The sequence below is a fragment of the Erpetoichthys calabaricus genome, chromosome 5 (genome assembly GCF_900747795.2).
Source record: "Erpetoichthys calabaricus chromosome 5, fErpCal1.3, whole genome shotgun sequence".
In the NCBI taxonomy this organism is placed as follows: Eukaryota; Metazoa; Chordata; class Cladistia; order Polypteriformes; family Polypteridae; genus Erpetoichthys; species Erpetoichthys calabaricus.
Window position 1 is genome coordinate 223,411,415 of NC_041398.2, and position 17,532 is coordinate 223,428,946.

The 17,532-nt window shown below is 38.8% G+C and overlaps 1 protein-coding gene across 2 annotated transcripts in view; it reads left to right on the forward strand.

The window, feature by feature from the left end:
• The window catches only part of myo5b (myosin VB), a 502,861-nt gene that overhangs the window by 450,570 nt on the left and 34,759 nt on the right, over positions 1–17,532 (forward strand). The window contains exons 30-31 of one of the 2 annotated variants that reach the window (XM_051928010.1): positions 1,410–1,487; positions 10,065–10,263. In XM_051928010.1, the coding sequence (XP_051783970.1) occupies positions 1,410–1,487; positions 10,065–10,263 (277 nt within the window). The remainder of the gene's footprint in view (positions 1–1,409; positions 1,488–10,064; positions 10,264–17,532) is intronic. The other variant, XM_051928011.1, reaches the window with a different exon arrangement.

The window sequence follows — 17,532 nt, forward strand, 5'->3', positions numbered from 1 at the left end:
ATGATGGATAGGTGTCCACTGTCAAGTGCTGGTGCCTGCTATGATTTTTGAATTGAGCAAAGTGGATGGGATGTTTTTACCCAAGATTCTCTACTTCCTGTCACTCTTGTAATATTAAAGGTTATGGACAAACCAACGGCAACAACCAAACATTTATTTATTTAAAACATGATTATTTAGTACAGTATAAGAAGTATTTCCTGGGGGAAAAAAAAATCGAAGATCAAGTGGCACTGTGCCCATTGCTAAGACAGCAGTGTGTGAAATCCCTCGTTGATGATTGGGGGTTTTCAAGAATACTTCTTCAAAGGCCATTTAGATGTTAGTGCAGACATTTAATATTTTTTCCTTAATTACTTATTTTTAGAAATGTAAGAGTGATTTTTACTCTTTTTAAATTGTTAATGCAAATGTTGTATGCTATATTGAACACTATATTGTTAAAAAAAAAATTTAAATGTTCTGAAGTCGTGTTACTCTTACTACTTTATATTATATCATAAAGAATTGCTATTTGTGAAGTTTTTCCGGACCCTGGACCCTCAGAGCCAGGAGCAGTCCATAGCCATCTTACTATCTTGTGATGGCCATAACGACTGATAGCCATATCTCCTTTGGAAAGACAAAGAGCTCAAGGCCTCATCCCGACAACATATTGGGTCAAGTCTCCTTCTGACAGTAGTTCACGTAACTGCAGCCCTGATCTCAGTATGTCAGCATGTATCTTTTATGCTAGTAGGACAGATTTAATACTGAGTTCACTTAATGTTTAAATACTGTCTTGTCAGCAACTAAAGTGGTCCACCTGGGTGAAGGAGGCCAACACATTTATTTATCCTGCTTTAGAAAATAAGGAATAAATAATTTAGAAAAGGAATAAATATGCTTAATGTCAGTGCTACGCTTGCCAAATAGACATTTTAATTTCTATTGTACCTTAAATATTGTTTCAGTGAATTGACCACCTCTGACAATAAAATTATATTGAAAATGAATAAATAAAAATGTAAGGCAAATCTGTCATCATTTATCAGTACTCTTATCTTGATAATATGATAAATCCAAAGCCTGACAAACAATTTAGAACATAAAGATCTTTTATGTGGTTTGACTGTACAGACAAAATTTTCTTACTCTTTAGAATAGTTACTTTTCCTGCAGTCAATAAGGTAATAAGTGAATATTCTTATCATTGCTAAGGACCACATAAAGCCTGGTGAAGCTCATGATAAAAACTGAAAGTACCTCATGGCCTCCTTGATTCACTGTGACTCCACTCATACAGCGAAGTTGCTTTGTGATTTCTTTTTTTCTGATCAGCTGACCTTGCTTTTGTATTCTTGTATCTTCCTTTTCCAATCTGTCTTTCTCTCTCTCTCTCTTTCTCCTTCTCTCATCTTGGTTTCCAGCAAGTCACAAGACTGGGGATACTTGAATGAAGATGGGGAGCTCGGTCTGGCCTATCAGGGTTTAAAGCAAGTTGCCAGGTTATTACTTTCTTTTGTTCTTGGGTTGCATTTCTGTTTTATTTTCACTTGCACCTTGACTATGGTGGTACAGGCAGTGGTGTTTCACACAATTCTGTCCTTAGCTGTGTGCTATAATTTACTGTAGTATTGTAGTGTAATCGATGCCTGCCAGTACTGCAAAAATGGTGTTTAGTTCATGGAAGTAATACTGGCTTTTATGCAGAGAAGTAATTCCACATGGTGTGCTCAGTTAAATTTATTAAGTATTTAGAATAGCTTCCTATCCTGCCTTATTGCTGTTTTTCTGAATTTGCAAGATTGTAGATTTCAAAAGCAGGGAGACTCAAAGTTGATGGTGACTTTTGTCATGTGGGTGACGATTCTCCCAACTATTTGCATTAATCGTCTTGGTGTCCTCTTCAGGACACAACATTAAGTTCATTTTTTTTTTTTTAAATAGACCTTAGGGGAACGACGGTGGCAGAGTTAGAAAGAGTGGTTGTTTTTAGGATAAGCGAAAAAGTCTGACTGGTTAAACTTTATACGACATATGCACATTAACATAGAACCAAAATGTTTCCCAGAATTCAGAGCCCAAACCTAAAGCTAAGTTCTTATTTTATCAGTTTTTACCTTTCAAAACCTATGACCAAAGTCAAAATGCTATTCAGAAGTGTACTGTATGTCAAAATGCATTTCTGAAGCTATTACCGATATACATCCATCCATCCATCATCCAACCCGCTGAATCCGAACACAGGGTCACGGGGGTCTGCTGGAGCCCATCCCAGCCAACACAGGGCACAAGGCAGGAACCAATCCCGGGCAGGGTGCCAACCCACCGCATACCGATATACAGTACACCTAATATTTTAGCTTGTTTTCATTTTCTTTGGGTTGCTTTAGTGCTAGACAATCGTGGATCTTTATACTTTGGAACATCCAAAATATTGCTGATGTCACATCTCACAAAGCTGTCCACTTTTGTGATTGTCAACAGCAGTGTCCACGAACACATTTACTGAGTGAAACTATGGAAAGACCCCTTTTTCCAGTTTTAGATAACCTGAAATGGCTCCAAAATTTAAGAGGAGGTTATTTAGAGTTGTCCAAGGGTAATAATATTTAAAGGTTTATTTTAATAAATGCAAATAGACATAAGGCATTTCACATAAAAGATAAAAACGTTAGATTTGAATACACAAATGGTAGGTTTGAGACATGAAAGCACTGCTTATGAGAAGGACTTGGGGTGATAGTGGACTCGTCATATGTCCACATCCAGGCAGTGGACAGAAGTAATTTGGAAGACTAACAGCACAAATCAAGAGAGGTTTAAGGTATAAAATATATAAAATGGATTTAGATAGATAGATAGATAGATAGATAGATAGATAGATAGATAGATAGATAGATAGATAGATAGATAGATAGATAGATAGATAGATAGATAGATAGATAGATAGATAGATAGATAGATAGATAGATAGATACTTTATTAATCCCAATGGGAAATTCACATATAAGGCCTCATCTACAATATTGTGTGCAATTCAAATGAAAGAAAGCAAATCTAAGAAAATTTTAAGAGGGAAATTCTTTTGAAATGCCAGATTAGTCAGTAGGTAAAGACCAGAGCTTGAATCAGCACAGAGAGAATGAAGAAGAGGAGGATTCAGATTTATTGAGAGACATAACTGCACCATAAGAACTAATGGGTAAACAACATATGCTTGTCACTGCTTTGCGATGCCACTTTGGTGACCGATGTCTCAGCTTGTTACACATGTTTCCATGCTCTTTGCTGTCTTTTGTTTTTGATACATTTGTCCAGTTGTGGCCTTCATGGTCGTATCATGACTTTGCAGCCATCTTGGAAGAAATCATGGCTGTGTGGGATAAGGGACATGGACGTATTATTGTGACACGGGACTAGCCATTTACTCCTCTCTATAAGAGGTTTTTTAACAGTTGTTAGGTCTTCAAATCATGTGCTCTTTTTTTTTTTTTTTTTAACATTGCCAAAATCTGATACTTATTATAGTTATTCATATATTGGGACAAAAAGGCACATAATAAAAGGAAACAAAATAATAAAAAGCTTACACCCCTTTGGGTCTTTCTACACTCTTCATTTCTCTCTTTTACAATATCTGTGCTGCTTCCTGCTGCCAAGTCTTTCTCAATATACTGGCCTCCTCTTTCTTCTTACCTTGCAACTGTTCATCTCCCACCTCTGAGGAGGAGGAGGTGGAGCCCACACCATAAGGAGACCTTTCAGCACCAGTCCACCCCACTGGGAAGCACTTCTTGCTCACCCCTTTTCCCACAGAGTCTCTCCAAACACTACAGCTCCCAGAAACCTCTGCAGGAATGTGAGGCCTTATAACAGGGCAGGTGCTGCTGCTCGCTAGTGGCTTGGGGAAGCACTGAGGATGTGTCCTGATTTGCACTTCACTCTGAACTCCTACTCTTTTACTCTTTTTTTATAATTTGAAATTAAGTTTAACCTATTTAAGAGTTTTCTTTTAACTGTTAGCACTGTTTACACATACAACAAATCCGTAGAACTGGGAGGTTTACACACATCATTACAAAAAAGATAACAATAAAAGGAAGCAGACTACCTCATTGGACAGTAACTACTACACTACCTTTAGAGTTTTTTGTTTTAAAATCAGTCTGTAATGTTACTGACAGCTGCAACCTATTGCCGTATTTATTAACGTTCATAGTTGTAGGTAGTAAGTTGAATGCTTTCAGACTGTGTTTGCATTTTTTTCCCTGGCTACACATATGGTCACAGCAGGCTAGAGTGTCTGACTGTTTTGTACATTGACAGCTGGCTGATCTTTACAATCACACGATACAGTATACAGTCCTTGGTCAGTTCTTGTGCTTGTTTAGAGTAGAAAAATGGGATTGAACATCACTGCACTTAAAAATTAGTTACATCAAAAATACAGGATGAACCATGTCCGCTCCACCATAGACAAGCTAGGTGGTCACAAATATCAGGGGCAGCATTTTTCTTTTCTATTCTGTTTTATTGAATTTATTAAAAGCAAGTAACATTCCATACAAGCAAGTCAAACTTGACAAAACTAAATTCAATTCAACCCCCACTCATGAGAACGTGAGGAAGGCCAACAGCCAGAGTAAAACTTTAAGAGTAGAAAAAAGGGGACATGAATCCTTTTCCCCAATATAAATGCTTATTCTGAAATGTTATTAATTAGATCCTGCCAGATTTGTGCAGATCCTCCAAGTAAGAATTTGATTTTTTTGCCATTTCAAATAGTATATAACATTAGTTACCCACTGACTTAACAGAGGAGGGCTAGGATTCTTCCAGATGAGCAAAACAAGTCTACATGCCAATAGTGAAGTGAAGTCAATTACAGTTTGTTTCTCCTTCTCCACTTAAAGCCCATCTGGGAGTCCACCAAACATAAATGTAAATGGATTAGGAGAGATTGTGACACCAAGGCTGTGTGATAGGCATGCAAAGATTATCGTACAGAATGTTGTTAATTCGGTGCACACCCAAGACATGTGGCCCAATGAGGCTCGAGCTTGATTGCAACGTTCGCAGGTTGGATCTTACCAAGGAAACATTTTGGACAATTTTAAACAAGACAAATGTGCGTGGTGAAAGATTTTAAGTTGAATAATTGTGTGCTTTGCGCAAATGGAGCTCGAGTGAACATTGTGCATGGCTGTTTTCCACTCCTTTTCTGAAATGTTGAGTAAGAGATCCTTTTCCCACTGTACACTGGGATCTTTGATAGGGAGGGACTTTAAAGTGTTTTTATGTATTATAGAAATGCTGTCCGAGTCCTCAAGACTGATCAATATTTCTTCCGGAATAGAAGTAGGAGGGAGGTGAGGAAAACTGGACAGATTTTGTTTAGCAAAGTTTCCAATGTGGAAATAGTGGAAATATTGTGTTGATGGGAAGTTAAATTTGGAGTGTAATTGTTCGTAGGATGCAAACACATTATCTTTGTACAAATCTCTAATTGATTTAATTCAGGGGGCAGCATTTTTTTGTCCCCCTCCTACCTTCCATTGATTTAAAATGTGCATAACTCTACACTCGACGCCCCAAGGGGGACAATACCTCCAGGTCATTAAAAGAAATATACGTATCTCTCTACCCATGAAAATCACCAAGGGTGACCCTCAAAACACCCCCCCCCCCCCCCAGCTGTTTAATCAGAAATACAAAAACACACAAGTATCTCAGCAATGAACACACCATATATATTCCACATATATTCCCGAAAAAATATGATGCCCCAGGTAAGTACAGAGATATATTAGATTTAGATGTGAATTTTATAGTTTCACTTAGGGTGGCAAAAATACTAGTGCTGCCCCTGTGGATGAAGAAAAATGTTTAACAAAAAGCCGGGACACATAAATCGAGGGTGCTATATGTAACTGTCCTGTGAAATACAGAACTTTGGGTCACCCTGGCCAGAGTGGATTATCTGCTTCTTTTATGTTGAATCTGGTCTTTAGGAAGGCTCTGTGTGTGTTTTGTCCTCTTTCTGTATACTGTGTAACTTCTCTTGATAGCTTACTGTCTTATATTCTGATCAGTACTGCTAAAATTTGGAGGTATACCTAGTTAGAGTCAACCAATTTGGCTTCTGTGTTTTAGACTTTCATTTCATTTTATTTTATTTTGACAGCATATTGTATGAGCTGGCACTTCAGCCTGAAATCAAAAAACGTTTTAGCTTAAAGCATTTTTCTTACTTTCATCCTCTACCTTCTTAAAATTTTCATATACATTACCATACTAAACTCCTTTTAGCTTAAGTACAAAAAAAATGTCTTGCAAGTTCTGAATGTCACACATTCACTGGAGGCAAAGCTCGGCTGTGAATTTTAATGGTACTATTGTCCCATCAATCTGCATTTTTTCATATGCAAAGGCAGAATGCTTAAAGAAAGCAAAAGGAACAGATGTGGATCTTCTTGATCAAAAGCAACTTTAATATCATTCCTCTCTAAGCGGTTTTTCCCTTATTGTGTTCTTCTGTGTTATAGCTACTGATGCTTATTTTCCTACAGCTGCCATTTCTTTTCTGGAAAATGGTGTACTTTTTAGCTGTTTACTTCCCAAAGGGGATTTCGCTATGTAAAGTTAAAATAATGGGTTGGCTAAGGTTGGCTCAAAATATCCATGTATTGTGAAAGTGTATCAGCTAGCAGAACTCAGCAATGAAAAGTAATGATAAATCCAATGAGTAAAGTGTGACCAGAGGTTCACCTTTACATGCCTTTATACATCAATGGCACTCAGTTTGCTAGACTTTTGTGCCCGTGCTAAGTGGTTGGCAATCCATCAGATAGCAGGTAACACTGCCCTTAAACTCCATGAGTGACAAGAAACAAGAGGAGTAAACATTTAATAGGTAGACAATCTTAAAAATCTTCATTTGGACCCTGCCCCTATACCACTCTGAGTATATGTGCTAAGCAAACATTCAAATTCCAGGTGGTGAGGATTTTTATGTCCGAATTACAGAAGCAAGAAATAAGGGTATGTATGAATATAAAACAGAGGAGTCGTACTGTGCAGTTACCTCTCCAAATTAAGAGATCAGCTCTTCACTGACTTTTTGAAGACAAAAATCGAACGGAACATTAAGAGCCTAATTCTGTTGAAATGACAGGTCAGTGAGTAGGTAAAGACCAGGGCTTGAATGAGCACAGAGGCTGGGAGCAGAACAGTCACATATTTTATTAAGAATTATAGTAAGAGCGGGAACCTCAAAAGAAGACACAACATGCAGAACATTTTGCCAATATTTGATCCCAGATCTCAACACAGGAAGGAGAAAGGAAATGTAATAAAGTGTGTGTCTGTGCCAGCAGCCATACTACGTGGACTTCAGAACACGTAATCCACATGAAGCTAACTAAGCATGTATGGGCCCAGCCTGTACTTGGATGGGAGACCAACTAGGAAAAGCTTGGGTTGCTGGTGGAAGAGGTGTTTAAGAAGCCATCAGGAGACACTTACCTTGTGGTCTGTGTGCGGAGCCCAATGCACTGGTTCAGTGAAACTGTAAAACTGGTGGTGTCCTTTGGATGAGACATATAACTGAGGCCCTGAGTCTCTGTATTCATAAAATATCCCTAGGTGTCTTTGGAAAAAATTAGGGTATTTTCCAATATCTTGGCTAAATTGCCAACCATGGTACTGGACATTGTGGCCTCCTAACCATCCCATGTCCCTTACTAGCTAACTATCTCTTGTACTCCTTCATCACGAGTGTATTGGTGTGTAAATGGCTGCCATCACATCATCTTGGTGGATTCTGCATGTTAGTAGTGGTTGAAATTGCTCCCCACTGGCGATGTAAAGTTCTTTGAGTAGGTTAGAAAAGCGCTAAATAAATGTAATTTATTAATTTATTTATTGCTGTAAACACAAAGCATCAATTTGTTTATATATTTAAATTCTTTAGTCTTGATGTAAGCTTTTCAATTCCACACAGCATTCTACTACAGTTTCTCACAGATTGTTAACCCTACAAACTCTCATGTAAAACCATGCTGAAGAGTAAGAGAGAAAGTCTGTCTTTTAAGTCCATTACACTGTTTTTTTAGGTGCATTTCCATAAAATGTAAAGGATACCTATTGTTGTCGTCATGTCTGTCTGTTTATCCGTCCGCATGAAACAGCTTGGATTCCAATGGACTCATGTTGTTGAATTGTGGAACTCTTATACTTCAAGGAAATATGCTGAAAAACTTCAATTTTAATTCAGATATCGCAAATAGAGTATGTCATACACAATTTTTACATTTCAAAACCTCCCAAATAAGAAGCATTAGCAAATTCGTAAAATCATCAGCCTTGAAACAGAGAAACTGTTTGTACGATCTCTGATTTTTTTGCTCTTTTAAACTCGCCTAGACAGAGGCTATTTAAATTTGTACATTTTGTATATGTTCCTCTTTTTACCTGTTAAATAGCCTCTCCTGACAGCAAAGCAAATTATTATGATTATTGAAATGTCAGTAGAGGCACATGCAGTGGCGAGAACTCACTGCCATGTCAACGGCCTGCACGCTCACAGAGAGGTGACACTGTCCATCAGGTACTTCTTTCAAAAATGTTATGTTTAAGAAATATGAACTACAGCTAGCCATAAACTATCCACAACTAACAATAACACACCAATCAGTGTATTTTGTACATTACTGGAGTTGGAGTTTGCTGTTTATGAAAGCCATTTCACCCATCACAAGGCTATTTGGGCTATGTTTTTAACTACATGATTATTTGATTTTAAAATGCAATTAAAAAACATTTTATGGACTCAAATAGAAGTAATTACATTCTATTAACACTGTTATATACAATACAATACAATACAATTTATTTTTGTATAGCCCAAAATCACACAGGAAGTGCTGCAATGGGCTTTAACAGACCCTGCCTCTTGACAGCCCCCCAGCCTTGACTCTCTAAGAAGACAAGGAAAAACTCCCAAAAACAAGCATAGTAGGGAAAAAATGGAAGAAACTTTGGGAAAGACAGTTCAAAAAGAGACCCCTTTCCAGGTAGGCTGGGCGTGCAGACTTTCATTTAAGGGTATCTGCATACATTTCAATCACACCTTGTAGAAATGACACCACTTCTTCTATGTGGTCCCACCATTTCAGGGCACCATAATATTTAGGACACAGCAATGGCAGGTCTATGAAAGAAGTCATATTTACAACTTTGTTGCATATTCCTTGTTTGCAATGACTACATGAAGGCTGTGATTCATAGACATCACCAAGTGCTGAGGATCTTCTTCTCTGGTGATGTTCTGCCAAGGAACAAACGTCCTGCTCTCTAATCCCAAGCCCTGTCATTATGTGTGTGTGTGTGTGTGTGTGTGTGTGTGTGTGTGTGTGTGTGGAGTTTGCACGTTCTCCTTGTGTCTGTGTGGCTTTTCCTCATGGTATTCCAGTTTTTCCTTCCACATACCCAAAGATGTGTATATTAAGTGAATTGCCAGTTCAAATTGGCCCTGTGTGGGTGTGTGCATGAGTAGAACCTGCCATGGACTTGTTCCTAATCCACACTCGATTCCAGTCTTGTACCCAGTACTGCCAGGATGGGCTCTGGCATCAGTGACCACTGATTATTCAGATTAGATGATTGACTTGAACGTGTGGAGCACTTCTTTGGCTTGACCACTGGCAATATAAAGTTCCTGATATCTGTGCTCAATGATGGCAGCTGCTCTTTCCTATTGCTGTTTGCTGTTTCCTTTATACTGTTGTACATTTTTCTTCATATTACATTCATTACATCTTCTGTCCTTGGCTTCCTCTAATTAAAATATTCATTATGTTCTTATGACTCGTTAATGACATTGTATTTCTCGTGGATCATGTTTGGCACTATTTAATTATTTTAAATATATAGTTGGTAAGTATTTCTTAAAAAGAAATGTAATAATAAAATGATGAAGTCCCTTCAAGTATTGGCAGATATTATAAAGAGACTTATTTCATTAGAAAGTTTCTTTGAAGTTGTTGCACTCATTTGCTTCTTTGCTTGCTTTGCCTTAGACTTTTGGAAGCCCAGTTGCAGTCTCAGAGCATGCAGCACAAAGAGGAATTGGAGGCACTGCACGCTGAGATCGACGGGCTTAAAGATGAGGTGGAAAGGCGGCAGGAGCTCCTGGCTCAGACTCTGCAGCTCTCGCCGGAGGCGCAAGTGGAGTTCAGCATTCAGCAGGAGATCACACGTCTCACGAATGAAAACCTGGTGAGGCATCATTGCGCTAGCGCCATCCCATAATTCAGCTTCTTTCATAATTATTTATTGTTTCATTTCTGGGCTCTCATGACTGCACTGTGATTTCTAGAATGCATTGAACGATTTATGAAATTAGTTTGTTGCATGTACAGCATAAGCATCTGTAGTCAAATGTTTGAAGTGTGTCAGGTGATCTGTGAGGTTTCTGTACATGAAACTGTACATGATTTTACTCAAAACTAGGGCCATGAATGAGAATATCTAAACTATGCAAACCAATATTGCCATGTAAGCAACTGACAGGAAGATGGGAAGAGACAAGTGGAGAAAACTCAGGCAGGCTATTAAAAGAGAGGTGTATCCTGTGGTCTGATGGTCGGTTTATGGTCAACATGTGGCTGCTATTTCCACGCCAGCAAAAGATTGTAGCCCATGTTTGGCAAATGCATGTTCTTATTTTGGAAACAAAGACAGTGAGAAAAGTATAAAGCCCTGGCAACTGCATTAAACATTAGAGCTCATCTACGGACAGATGGAGGACATCGCTCCTGCCTGTACCTAGGAAACATGCCTCCGCGCTCCCTCGAAGCAGGCCAGAGCTGACTGCATGCTTTTGCCAATAGCTCTCCTTCTAAAATAGTATTATTGTGAGTGTCCAGCCGATATTAAAAAAAGCTAAGTGTATTCTTTCTTTAGTGTTATTTTTTCTTCCAACTTTGAAGGATATAATACTTTATTTCATTCCATGTCAATTCAACCAATGGCCCATGCAGTTCAGACTCTTCAGAAAATTCTGGAAAAATTACCAGATGTACCCATGTTCGTCAGGAGACACCCTATGAAATGTTTTTGATGTAGGATCAATACTTTCATGGATACACAGATAGTTTACCGAGGCAAGGGGGTTGTTAATTTTATCCGGCTTCATTTTATTCATCAAATTTCACAAGTCCATAGCTCAAGAACTAAACCACCGAGCCGGCTCAGACTTTGCATGCTGGTACATTAGTTGGTATAGTATGTGACAAAATTAAAACATTTGGTCCAAATGACCCTGCATGGTGAAAGCAGCCCCTTGAAACTGTTCAAAATTTAATTTGAGTTTTTGTCTTAGCTATGTTTAGGCCTGAGAAACGCTTATTTGTAACCCACACAGACTTTTGATTTTTTTTTTTACTTATTCAGATAACTGTATAGGTTTTCTGAAAAAGCAATAAACTGAAAAGTAACTGTATCAGGGTCTGAACGGCATAGATCTAACATCCAAAAGATCATTTTGGATTTCATTTTCAGAGCAACCTAACAGCATGTAGGGAATATGCAGATCATTTTAAAAATATTTTTCATAGTTTCAACATTGTCCCTTCTTTTTCAAAACACAAACCTTACTTTTCTGCAAATCTTTCATGTTTATTTTCCATCCTGTACATAGGCTGAATGCACTATGTGTCAATAATTTTAATCAAGTTTTCAATCAGTAAGTTATCACAAATGTCAAAATGTTTTTCATATCAAACAACAAAGTCCTATCTCGTGTTACTGAGCAGAGAATGCGATTCTCCAAGGCCAAAGGAGTACTTGGTACTCGGGAATGCCACCGTTACATCCCTACAGAAGATGGCAAACTCAGAGTCAGCCAGGTGTCTGGTGATGGCAGTCAATTGACTGTCCGAATATTCACTACTGAAACAGCGGCCCTGTAATAATCACACTCCTGGTGGGTCAGATGCGTCCCTCACATTAGACCAGTGTCCTATTGGAGTCTATGATGGGTGCATGTATGATGACAAATAGTTGGATTGATGTGATTTGTGACAAGAGTGAAGCCGAATCAGACATCCTAATATGTTTAATGCATCCACACTATCCTGAACAGTCTTTCCATTGGCCATCTAGAGACGATATTTGTTGGGTGCCATTACAGTGTGTCATTGCACTGCTTTGTGCACCTACAACAGTCAGTGGGAGGCTACAGTACCATCTTGATCTCAAAGACAAAGATGCCCTACACTCTGCACTTCGATTGCAATGAAAGGAAATGGGTCGCATTCCTGCTGCTGCAATACCAAGACGTTAACATTTCATTATAACTAGTGTTGTATTTAATGATAAATCAAGCAGCTGCTGTTCATGTGTTGGGCTTAATGTGCCTTTAGTGATTTATTTTTTTCCATTAATCCTATACCCAAGTTAGTGATGAAGAACCCGATGATTATTATTACTGACAATTAGTGAATTTAACCTATGTTTAGAATGGAAAATAAAAATGAAAGATTAACAAAAGAAAAGCAAGACTTGTTTTTGAGAAAGAAGGGACCATGTAGGATACAGGAAAAATTATTTTAAATATGCCTGTACATTCCCACAGTGTATTAGAACATTAGAACACTCTAGACGAGAACACGCCATTCAGCCCAACAAAGCTCGCCAGTCCTATCCACTTATTTCTTCCAAAAAAACATCAAGTCAAGTTTTGAAAGTTCCCAACATCTTACTATCTACCACACTACTTGGTAGCTTATTCCAAGTGTCTATCATTCTTTGTGTAAAGAAAAACTTCCTAATGTTTGTGCAAAATTTACCCTTAACAAGTTTCCAACTGTGTCCCAGTGTTCTCGATGAACTCATTTTAAAATAACAGTCTCGATCCATTGTACTAATTCCCTTCATAATTTTAAACACTTCAATCATGTCTCCTCTTAATCTTCTTTTGCTTAAACTGTAAAGGCTCAGCTCTTTTAATCTTTCCTCATAATTCAACCCCTGTAGCCCTGGAATCAGCCTAGTCGCTCTTCTCTGGACCTTTTCTAGCGCTGCTATGTCCTTTTTGTAGCCTGGAGACCAAAACTGCACACAGTACTCCAGATGAGGCCTCACCACTGCATTATAAAGGTTGAGCAGAACCTCCTCAGACTTGTACTCCACACATCATGCTATATAACGTAACATTCTGTTAGCCTTCTTAATGGCTTCTGAACACTGTCTGGAAGTCGATAGCTTAGAGTCCACTATGACTCCTAAATCCTTCTCATAAGGTGTATTCTCGATTTTCCAATCGCCCATTGTGTATTCAAACCTAACATTTTTACTTCATATGTGTAATACTTTACATCCTCTCATGTGGAACCTTATCAAATGCTTTCTGAAAGTTCAGATAAATAATATCATTTGCTCCACTTTGATCGTATCCTTTTGTTGCCTCCTCATAGAATTCCAGCATGTTAGTAAAACACGACCTCCCTCTTCTGAACCCATGCCGACTGTTCAGAATAACTCCTGTCCTTGCCAAGTGTTGCCGAATCTTATCCTTAATAATTCCTTCCATTAATTTTTCCTGTGATGCATGTTAAGCTTACTGGCCTATAGTTGCTTAGATCCGCCCTGTCACCCTTTTTATATAATGGGATGATATTTGCCATTTTCCAGTCCTTCGGAATCTCTCCAGTGTGCAGTGACTTCCTAAAAATATGTGTCAAAGGTTTATATACAGTAATCCCTCCTCGATCGTGGTGGTTGCGTTCCAGAACCCCCCGCGAAAGGTGAAAATCCACGAAGTAGAAACCATATGTTTATATGGTTATTTTTATATTGTCATGCTTGGGTCACAGATTTGCACAGAAACACAGGAGGTTGTAGAGAGACAGGAGCTTTATTCAAACACTGCAAACAAACATTTGTCTCTTTTTCAAAAGTTTAAACTGTGCTCCATAACAAGACAGAGATGACAGTTCTGTCTCACAATTAAAAGAATGCAAACATATCTTCCTCTTCAAAGGAGTGCGTCAAGAGCAGAGAATGTCAGAGAAAGAAAAGCAAACAATCAAAAATCAATAGGGCTGTTTGGGCTTTTAAGTATGCGAAGCACCGCCGGACAACGCAGCTGCTAGGAAGGGAGCAATGTAAAGGTAGCCTTTCAGCATTTTTTTAGAGGAGCGTCCGTATGGTCTAGTGGTGCGAACAGCCCCCCCTGCTCACACCCCCTCCATCAGGAGCAGAGAATGTCAGAGAGAGTGAGAGAGAGAGACAGAGAAAAACAAACAATTAAAAATCAATACGTGCCGTTCGAGCTTTTAAGTATGCGAAGCACCATGCAGGAAGCATATCGCTTGACAAACCAGCTGCAAGAAAGGGAGAAACATGAAGATAATCTTTCAGCATTTTTAGACGAGCGTCCGTATCGTCTAGTGGTGCGAACAGCCCCCCTGCTCACACCCCCTCTGTCAGGAGCAGAGAATGTCAGAGCAAGAGAGAGAGAGAGAGAGAAAGGCAAACAATCAAAAATCAATATGTGCCGTTTGATCTTTTAAGTATGCGAAGCACCATGCAGGAAGCATATCGCTTGACAAAACAGCCACATTTAAGCTCAGCAAGGAAGAGAGCAATGTGAAGGTAATCTTTCAGTGTTTTTTGAGGAGCGGCAATATCTTCTAGGGGTGTGAACAGCCCCCGTGCTCACAATATATTTGAGGAGTTTTATTTAATAGGTAATACGTGCTCTGGTTGGGTAGCTTCTCAGCCATCTACCAATAGCGTCCCTTGTATGAAATCAACTGGGCAAACCAACTGAGGAAGCATGTACCAGAAATTAAAAGACCCATTGTCCGCAGAAATCTGCGAACCAGCAAAAAATCCGCGATATATATTTAAATATGCTTACATATAAAATCCGCGATAGAGTGAAGCCGCAAAAGTCGAAGCGCGATATAGCGAGGGATTACTGTATGTACTCACTAGCCTCCTTAAGAACACGAGGATAAATATTATCTTTTAACCTTTTTAGTGCAATAAGCTGGTCTGCAAATTAGACCCAAAATGTTTTTTTCACATCTGAGGTGTTTGCTGCTCAAGCTCTGATGCTGTGTCTTATTGGTTTCTAACCTTTTGAAAAGCCCTGAGTAGGTACTGTATCTAAACAGGAAAAAACATTTCAGCAGGCTGTATCAGTTAGAAGTATGCTTTCTGAAAGCCTAAACATAGCAATGCCAAAGATGAAAAATATTTTTTGTTTCCATTTTTGAAGGTCTGCTCTTACCAAAGTGTGTCTCCTGAACAAAACATTTTAATTTCATTACTTACTATACCTACAAAGGTACCAGAATGCAAAATCTGAGCCTGCTAGGCAATTTAGTTCTTGAGATATGGTCTTGTGAAATTGATGAAAAATATAAAGCTGTGTCAAATTTGACAACCCTCTCCCCTCACAACATCAAAATCTTACATCAAAATAATTTTACATGGTGTCTCCTGGATAACATGGGTACACCTGATATTTTTTTCAGAATTTTTTGAGAAGTGCATGTGATTTCTAGAAAATCAGTTTTATACAGTACAGTAATCCCTCCTCCATCGCGGGGGTTGCGTTCCAGAGCCACCCGCAAAATAAGAAAATCTGCGAAGTAGAAACCATATGTTTATATGGTTATTTTTATATTGTCATGCTTGGGTCACAGATTTGCGCAGAAACACAGGAGGTTGTAGAGAGACAGGAACGTTATTCAAACACTGCAAACAAACATTTGTCTCTTTTTCAAAAGTTTAAACTGTGCTCCATGACAAGACAGAGATGACAGTTCTGTCTCACAATTAAAAGAATGCAAACATATCTTCCTCTTCAAAGGAAACAGAGAGGAAAGCAAACAAATCAATAGGGCTGTTTGGCTTAAGTATGTGAAGCACCGCTGGTACAAAGCTGTTGAAGGCGGCAGCTCACACCCCCTCCGTCAGGAGCAGAGAGAGAGAGAGAGAAACAAAGTCAAAAATCAATACGTGCCCTTTGAGCTTTTAAGTATGCGAAGCACCATGCAGCATACTTAAAAGCTGCACACAGAAGGTAGCAACGTGAAGATAATCTTTCAGCATTTTTAGATGAGCATCCGTATCGTATTGGTGTGCGAACAGCCCCACTGCTCACACCCCCTATGTCAGGATCACAGATAGTCAGCGCAAGAGAGAGAGAGAGAAAGTAAGCTGGGTAGCTTCTCAGCCATCTGCCAATAGCGTCCCTTGTATGAAATCAACTGGGCAAACCAACTGAGGAAGCATGTACCAGAAATGAAAAGACCCATTGTCTTCAGAAATCCGCGAACCAGCAAAAAATCTGCGATATATATTTAAATATGCTTACATATAAAATCCGCGATAGAGTGAAGCCGCGAAAGGCGAAGCGCGATATAGCGAGGGATCACTGTATATGCTTTTGGTTTAGTAAAAGCTGCAGTCTCTAATGAACTTACTGTATTCCCAGGGAGTGTGCAGCATCCTGTGACCTTTTTCGATTATAGACACTTCTCTTATTTTCAGCTACTGTATTGTTTAAATATGTGTTTTGTTTAACTTTTGCTAATTATTCATTGCTTAGAATAGGCTAAAAGATTTGTAATCTTAACAGAAGGATATGAGATTTATGCAATTGGTCTTTCAGACAGTAACTACAGCAATTGCTTGTACTGTTTCCAGTAACTCAATCAGAAATATGTGAGTTTTTTGGATTCTTTGTATACTCTTGGACAAGCAAAAGCAGTAAATAAACAGCACACGTTTATTTGTTGCACAGGGGTCTTTTTGGGAAACTTTTGACCATGGAAGTTTTAACAATTATAACCATAGACTTGCTATCGGTGGGACAAAGTTGAGCAGAGCGCAATTGCTCTTTGCTGCTTAAATCTCCGCCCCTACTCTGAGCTCCGCCTTCATGAGATGTTGGATTGGCTTAGAAATGTGATGCTCAGTGAACCGTCTAGTTGTTCCCAACCACATTTAAGAAGAATTCACTCATGGATGTCTCCGTATATATTGTACTCTAAGAGACTCCTGACACGCTAACAGTGAGGACTTTCCACCAACAAATCATTCAGCAGAAGTGTGTCAAGAATTGCCACTATGCACCTTCGTAATTCCTCACTGTGACTGTGAATGCCTTTCTCATATTTAGTCAAGTCAGAAGTTTTTTTTTTCTCTGTTCAGTTAGTCATTCTGTTTTGTATTTGAGAGCAGGTTTGTTGTTTGTCATGATATAATCATATTTATTTATCGAGCAACTGTTAAAAGCCAGATTTCCTCCTGGGGGCAAATGAAGTTCTTTCAGTCTAACTGCTTGCTTAATTAGGCTAGAAATCCAATTAAAAACAGGAGTTGGTTGGCCACATGGAGTCCGCAAGACTGAGTTTGAGAGCCACTGAAATACTCTAATGTTCTAGTGTTTTTCATAATGAAAAAGTGATATAGTGACTGTCTAACTATATGATAACACTTGGCAATTAGTCTGTTTTCCTGACACTG